An 8,423-nucleotide genomic window follows, 5' to 3' on the forward strand; every position below is an offset into this window, starting at 1 on the left:
ATGAATTAAACCCAGTTTGGTGATAATATACAATTTATTTTATGTATCATTGGACTTGGTGAGCTTATCTTTTGTTTAGGATTTTTGCAACCGTGTTTATAAGATACTTTATGCTATAGTTGTTTTTTTTCTTTCTTTTAAGATCCCTGTAAGATTTTTAAGTAAGGGGATGTGTTCTCAAACAAAAAGTTGTTCATTTTTTCCTATCATCTGAAAAGATTTGTGGATATATTAATAGTATTTCTTTCTTAAACATTTGGAAGAATTCACTAATGAAACCATCTGCATTTGTAGTTAATTTGAGGACAGGTTTTAAATTATGAATTCAGTTTATTCAATAGATCAGGGCTACAGAGATTTTTATTTTTCTTCTTTCCTAGTTTGCTCTTAAACCTCAAAAGCTATTCATTCCAAACAGACTGTCCAGAGCTCTTTGTCTTTTGGAACCCTTTCTGAATCTTTAGCTACCATGGCAGCAATAGCAAAAAAGCAGAAACACTAATATAAAGAATAAGCTGGCACACAATCACAAAAAATACTCTCTCAATTCAATTATAGATAGAGATGATCAAAGGGAAATTTCACTCTCATCAAGTGAAAAACAAATAAACTGAAAACCTTCACGTGGATTTTCTTAATTTTACATTAACTCTCATTCCATGCTATTATATTTTCCTATTTTAAAGTTAAATACAGAGTTAAAAATGTGTAAGAAAAAGTACTTTTCTTCAACCTTGTTAAGCAGATATAATGTAAGCAGCTACTAAGGAATCTGGTACAGGGAATAAATTCACAAATCTTAATCAGATGTGAGTGGTTTTGGTTTTGTCTTATACATTCTTATACATGTTATTATACATTCAATGTTCAAGTTTATACCTTAAACCAAGTATACGTTTGTAAGTATAAATAGTTAAAACATGACATGTACATAAATATAAATATTTTAAGATTTAATCAAAAAATTACATTTAAAAAATTATACTCTTTTGCTTTATATTCTAGCAGTGAATATATGCTAGAATTAAAATGTTGCTAGTGTTAAATAACACTACTCGGTATAACATACAAATTTATTTACTACTTATTATTCACCAGTGATCTTAAAATTATTTAAAATACTTTCACCTTTGATTGTATAGTAGTTCCTAGTATTTGTCAATTACAGTATAAAATAAAATTACTTTGCTAATACAAAACTCAATGTTTAAAGTTAATTATAATAATTTAAATAAAAGCAAGGGCTATATACATATTCATTTAATAATACAGAAGAGCATTAAATATAATTTTACATTTTAATTTCCTTTTTTCCTAAAATACACACCAAAAAAAACACCCAAACATTATATATATAGCTCCCATTATCTTGTTAGTTGTCAACACTATATGACATCACTATAGATGTCATAAAATGTTGCCTAGTTATTTTCTAGTACTAAAAGAATCAGCCTCGCTGGGAATTCAGAGACCACAGAAATGTAAGCATGAATGTCTGTTTAAATATCTAACAACACTAGTTAATACCTAAGTAAATATATGTAAAATTATGGTGTATAATAACTTCTTTGAAAAAATGTTTTCTAATTCTTACGAAGCCAGAAATGTTTATATAAATATGTGGTATTTTTCCACATCAAGAACCAGTAATATAATTATAAATAATAGTGTAGAGGAAGATTAATAGCTTGGTAGAAGTACTTTAACTCAGAGCTTTACTCATTTTATCACAAAGAATTCAATACATTAACTTTGATCAATATCCAATATATATCCTAGAATTATTTAATTTGCAACTTACATGTATTCAAGTTTAAACTTTTTTACACTAACCTAACAGTTAAGTTACTGAATTGTCTTCATGTTTTGATTGTTTTTCTCCTGCAGTGGGCCTGACTGAGCCTTGTTTAGATCCCTGTCATATTACCTGTACAAGTCAACACAACAACCAATTCTATATGAACAAAGTTGCAACAAATTTAGGACTATTTTTTGTTGTAAATATCAATAGTTCACCTTTGGCTGAACCCAGAATATTTGGAGTGTATATATTTTGCTCAGATAAAACACTAAGAAATAATGGTTGTCTGTCAATCAAAATGGATAAACAGAGTCAAAATATTGCACTTATTTTCCTCTTTTTTCTCTTGCACCCAAGACCAAAATACGTTCAAACATGAGTCTCATAAGGTGGAAAAAAATCTTCAGAGAGACAATAAGGTGTCCAGGGATGAAAACAAGGCTCTCAGAAAAGAAAACAAGTCCCTTTGGGGAGAAAATAAAGCTCTTCAACGAGAAAACAAAGCCTTCCGAATGGACAACCAGTTGATCAGGGAGATAAATCAATCCTTGAGACAGCAAAACGAGGTTCTATGGAAGTTTAAAAATGTGGTTTTAGAGAGCCAAAAACCAGCAGGGGAAAAAATCAATGCTTTGAACATAGAAAGAAAATCTTATTGGCAACAGAATCGAGCCCTGGAAGCACAGATCAAGGCTATCAGAGAACAGGAGAAGGCCTTCCAGAATGAAGCAAAAGCTCTTCAGGAAGAAATAAGGTCTCTCCATGAGGAGATAAAGGCCTTGCAACACCAGGAGAGAGCAATCAAGATGGAGGAACAAGCCCTGATGAAAGAAGGAATAGCACTAGAGATGGAAGAACAGGCTCTGTGGAAGGAGGAACAGGCACTTCGTGAGGAGAACAAGGCTCTTAGAGAAGAAAACGGGGCTCTTCAAGAGGAGGAGAAAGCCCTTCTGGAAGAGGCAAAGGTACTTCAAGAGTGGAATAAGATTCTTCAGGGAGAAGACAACAAATACACTTGTTGGAAAAATGCACAAGAATAAAACAGAGCAGGAGAACTGTGACTTGAAGACATAACTAGCAAACCATGAAGACCATTGACATTCCAGTAAAAATCATTAAAACTTTTTAAGGTGAAATACTGTTGTTGGGATTGAAATCAAAAACCTGTAAATTTACAGCACTCAGTATCTGATCCTGGAAACTAAATAAATTTCTGAAAAGTTAAAAAATAAAAAAGGAAAATTATTCTTTTGGCTTTACTTAGGTATCACACTACTGTTGGAGATATGTATTATTCCAGAATAATCTGCAAAGATATATTGCTCAAAACATAACACTGAATGCACAAGGGGTCTGCCCTTTACTTTCAAAGACATTGGATGAATATTATAAGATAACAGCACAGTGGAAATATCTGTCTCAAAACTTGGTCTTAGAATTATGAATATAGTGAAATATAAAGTTTTCCATACTTCATATGTACTGTAAAACAAATGTACTATAGAAGAATATCCTGTCTCTTTTATGCTTAGTTCAGCCATCTAGTTCAGGAGGTCAATCAAATAAGAGGAATTTTTAAAATAGTCAATAATATAGCAATTGAGTGTTTACCAGCTTCCCCAATTTCTCTTTATTTTTACTTCCAGCTCTTGTACTTCTGCCTGCAGGGAGGGAGGATCTTCTAACAAATGTGTTAAAGAAAGAAAGGAAGGACTGAGAAAACAGGTCTCCAAACTTACAATGGAGGTTTTGGAGTTTGGAATGAGAATGTATGGAGCAGTTCTTAATGAATGTAAATTAGGGAAGGAAGAAATGGATTTTTCAGAAGTGTTAATGCTGGTAATTGATCTAATTGAATTCTCTTTAAAAAATAATTATGCCAAAACTGAATCACATGGACTGATGGATTTATTAGAGTTTCATACGTAGCTACAGATCGCTAGAGTACAACCTGCATAGAGGGCTGGTGCCATATCTTATTTTTCATCATTGCAAATTTGAACATTTAATTCAGGATACGTGTTTAATGGGTTTTACTGAACATAACTGAAGTTTATATCTCGTTCTGGTTCTTGTCTGGTGTTGGGGAATGGGAGAATAAGAAAACTATAGGAAGAGAACAATTGTCTCTCCTAGGTGCTGTGGCATCTGCAAAAGACCAGCATACACTTATTGAATACCTGTAATTAGCACTCTATTAAGCAAGAATTAACACTTAGGTATAAAAGGATTTTAATGATTCCACAGAATATAAAAGAAGATAAAACATTATTACTTCATTCCTTAAGAAAGACTACCATGCCTGAAAACAATTTGCTGACCACTGTTTCTTAGAACTTGTATTATAGCTACCATTTAAATAAAATAATCAGCTTTGGAGAATATTAAAAAGCAAAGTTTGTAGATGTATGCTTGATTGATGTGCAGTCCAACTGGGACAGAGAAGAAATGCAAAGCCTGTATCATTGTTTCTACCTCAAAAGATAGGGAAGAAGACTGCAGCTTGGTGTTCTAGGGATTTATGAATATGTGGCTATATTGCCTACACATTAATCTTGATATTTTATTGTTCAAAGAAAAGAGCTCTTGCTCTACAAATTCCCTGCTATAGTATTTAGGAGAAATAAATTATTTTACTGTTTGGTGACCACGTCAGAAGAGCAGTGTCCATGGTGTGGGAATAGTTATCAAGGGCTCCTCTCGGTGAGAAAGTTGTCATTATTGCATCATAGTTAAATCAGCAGTGACTCAAGTTAAACTGTAAGCTTAGTGCATACTGATCAGAATTTCAATATGTCTTCTTTGAATTTAAATGCTAACATGAAAATTGGCACTGCTACAAAGAAATTTTGATTAATCTTTATAGTCCACTCTACATGTGAAACATTATATAAGTAGGGAATGGGTTAAAACAATTTATGTTGATATCACTTATCATAATGTCTGATGTTTTACCCTTACAAACTAACCAAAATCATCTTCTAAAATTTCCAGTTACTATATTTATGAAATACTATATTTATGAAATACTATATTTCCCATAATTAGTTGGATACTAATTACATTTACATGTACATTAAAAAGTTTTCATATTTCTTGTTAGATATCAATTTCATGGAAATTGTGTGTTAAAAAGTAGAAATACTTTTAGAGAAAAATGGGGGCATTTTAATACTCACAATGCAGGAACTTAAGCATATATTAACTTTCTTTCTTTGTTGTTCATTTCTAGATCTTTCCTCATAATTTCCAGAAGGGATGGTACCTGAATACCTAGTGTTCCCAGTGGGACTGCCCTTCCTCCAGTCCAGTAGTTATTAACTGCAGGAAAGAACACTTGCATGAATGCTCCAAATATCATCTTAGAGATGACAGATTGCTTAAATTTAAGACACCCTCAGGTCTAAACCCATATACTAATGTCCATTTATTTAAGACCACATGTTTCAGGGTCCCAAGTTGTTCCTTCTTCGCTTTGATTTATATCCCATGATGCTCTATATAAGCTCTAATATATCCCAATTCTACATCATTTCTTACTCTCTTGAACATTTTATCTAACCTCCAATATTTTTACCTCTTTCCTGATAGTTCTTTTGTCTGTTTAACTTAGATAGACCTCAGTGACACTCCTCACTTAGTATACCTTTCAAGTGAAAGCTTTCAGGCACCAGTAAAGATGGAGCTAGTGTAGGTTTCCACATTTCTCTATTTAGAAAAACATTACCCTACTTCTTCCTACAAAACAATTTGTTTCAGTGAAGAACATATGAGATACCACTTCTATCTTATGTGATACTACATATTCATTTGTCTCATTCAGACATTAAAACTTTTGGAATCTGGTTCACAATATTTCTCTTCCTGCCTGCTTTCTGCTTTTACTTTGTAAGACTTCATAGTGCATGTAGACGATTAGTCCAGAAATGTGCCAATCAGCACCTTAGATCTTATTTTCTCTTTTTAAAGATTTCATTTATTTATTTGAGAGATAGAAAAAAAAAAACAGGCAGGGGGGAGAGGGAGAAGCAGACTCTCCACTGAGCAGGGAGCCCATTGTGGGGCTCAATCCCAGAACCCTGGGATCATGACCTGAACTGAAGGCACTTAACTGATTGAGCCAGCCAGGAGCACCCTGGATCTTATTTTCAAAAACATTTCCTCCAGATCATCTCAGTTCCAACCTCATTGTCATACCTCAACACCTTTATGATTGGCAAGTACACTGACTCTGACCTAATTCTCTGGCCAGTGTAGAGTGGTATTTACTTATAGGGAATACTAGTCTCAATTTCACTATAGTTTCCTGTAATGTACCCTAGTTAGTCCCAGCCCCCACCAAAGATCTACAAGAATAAGCCAAAGCTATTGTTATATCATCTGAAAATAGACAAGATATTCAAGGACTGAGGGATACTGAAGCTTGCTAAAAGAGACTGTTCATAATTGGCTCAAAGGAAGAACTGTACACATTTTTTTCAACTTGGCATTCATGATGTCACGCTGGTGTCTTCAACTTTGTATACTCCAAAGTAAGGCTTTCTTTTTTCTTTTCTCTTCCTTCCTTGCTCCTTCCTTCCTTCCTTTCGTAAAACTAATAAACATTTACCAATACAAAGTCAAAGTACTTGAAAATTGCTTAAAGAAAACAATGAAATCTAGATGTTTTATAATCCCTGAATTTGTGCATTTTAAATAGACAATACTCTCCAATTAATTTCAGATATTGATAGCATCAGATATTTATCTTCCAAATAAATTTCATGAGACATTAATGGTCTACACTGTGTTGACCATGATTCATATTTTAAACAGGAAAAATAAATGGATATAATTGAAACAATGGATCAAGACCTTCTTCCTCTAAAACATTATTATCATTATTTTTATCAAGGCATATATTTTAATATTTACATAACTAGTTAAGAATCATAGTTACTATTCTTAAAAAATATTAGTACCTAATTTTGTAATAGGGAATGAAAAGCATAAAGTAACTGCAAAATTGCACAAATTCAAAAAGAAATTGAAAATAGATAAACAGCTATTTTATGTTCAGGATGCTATCTATACATTATGTTCAGAGACTATAATACGCCAGACAGCAATTCCAAGGAAATGTATCACTGAGTGTCTCCAAAAGGAAATCATTGTGTAGTGAAGGTGGCTAAGAAAATATTAGAGATGTCCGAAATTACAGATTTTGTACTGAGCAAGGTGTGATAAACTAAGTTAAATTCATAGTGAAAAGCTGGGGGTACCTGGGGGCTCAGTTGTTAAGTGGCTGCCTTTGGCTCACGTCCTGATCCCAGGGTTCTGTGATCAAGCCCCGCACCTGCTTCTCCCTCTCTCACTCCCCCTGCTTGGGTACCCTCTCTGGCCATCTCTAACCATCAAATAAATAAATAAAATCTTAAAAAAGAAAAGAAAAGAAAAGGACCTACAGTTGTTTCACCAAAGGAGAACAAATTTAGGGTTATTTTACTAAATAAAAACAAAATGAAACAAATAATCACAATTCACTCAATTTTGATATTTATATTATTTCTGAAAAAAAAACTAAAGAGAGAAGTTTTATCAACAATATTAAAAAAAGATATTTGGTATTATCTGTGATTCTGCTCCAACCTTTATTTTTAAGTTCTAAAATCCTTGGATGTATCTTTGAAACAGTAAAATTACATGTATTATATACTTTACACCTCCTAAAAATATCTAATAACATTCAGTTTATAAACTTTCACTATTACCACTGCATAGTGGAAAATTTTAGTATCTTTGATAAATTTTTTTAAAAACCTTTCTGATTTAAGCTCATTAGAAAACTAGAGGTAAATTTTGAATCACTACAACACATAATGCCATAACAAATGAGACCAAAAGGACCTATAGAAATCTTTTCTATGAACACTAGGGATTTTATTTCCCAAATGTGATAATACGTAAAAGCAGTTCTATTACGTCATCACTCCTTATGTTCACTCCAATTGTTTTCCCACAGTGAATCTAAGCTAAACCACCTGATCTGCTTTAGCTAAGGAGATGTGACCAAACGACATAAGGAAAAAGAATATCAAAGAAACATTTACCTATTTCTACTTAAATGCTATGATCTCTACCACTACCCTCAGAGCACGCCTGCGCTAGTTTGCTTTGAGGTAGGAGACTTCTTGAGCAGATTCAATTTCTATCAGTCATCATTCCATTGGATGCCAAAAAATTTCTGAGCACAGACATGTGCATAAGTCTATCACAAGCTGGAACAGCCCAGAAGAGTCAAGTCTTAATTATCAACCCACAGTCCTATGAGCCAGATTAATGCTTATTAATTTTAGAAAATATTGATGGGCTTGTTATAAAATTTGATTAAGGCAATAAGCATCTGATAAACTGAAATTTGTCTTCTGCTATTGTTTTATATTTTTTTAAATTCCTTTTTATTTTAAGATTTATTTATTTATTTATTTGACAGAGATCACAAGTAGGCAGAGAGGCAGGCAGAGAGAGAGGAGGAATCAGGCTCCCTGCTGAGCAGAGAGCCTGATGCAGGGCTCGATCCCAGGACTCTGGGATCATGACCTGAGCCAAAGGCAGAGGCTTTAACCCACTGAGCCACCCAGGC

At 33.2% G+C, this 8,423-nt stretch overlaps 1 protein-coding gene across 1 annotated transcript; it reads left to right on the forward strand.

Moving 5' to 3' along the window:
- Positions 1-2,079: 2,079 nt before the first annotated feature.
- Positions 2,080-2,875, forward strand: LOC132002674 (coiled-coil domain-containing protein 70-like). The gene is given in 2 exon segments (XM_059377789.1): positions 2,080-2,799; positions 2,801-2,875. Coding segments are annotated over 2 exon segments (795 nt in total).
- Positions 2,876-8,423: the final 5,548 nt, after the last annotated feature.

This window comes from Mustela nigripes, chromosome 15 (assembly GCF_022355385.1).
Source record: "Mustela nigripes isolate SB6536 chromosome 15, MUSNIG.SB6536, whole genome shotgun sequence".
NCBI lineage: Eukaryota > Metazoa > Chordata > Mammalia > Carnivora > Mustelidae > Mustela > Mustela nigripes.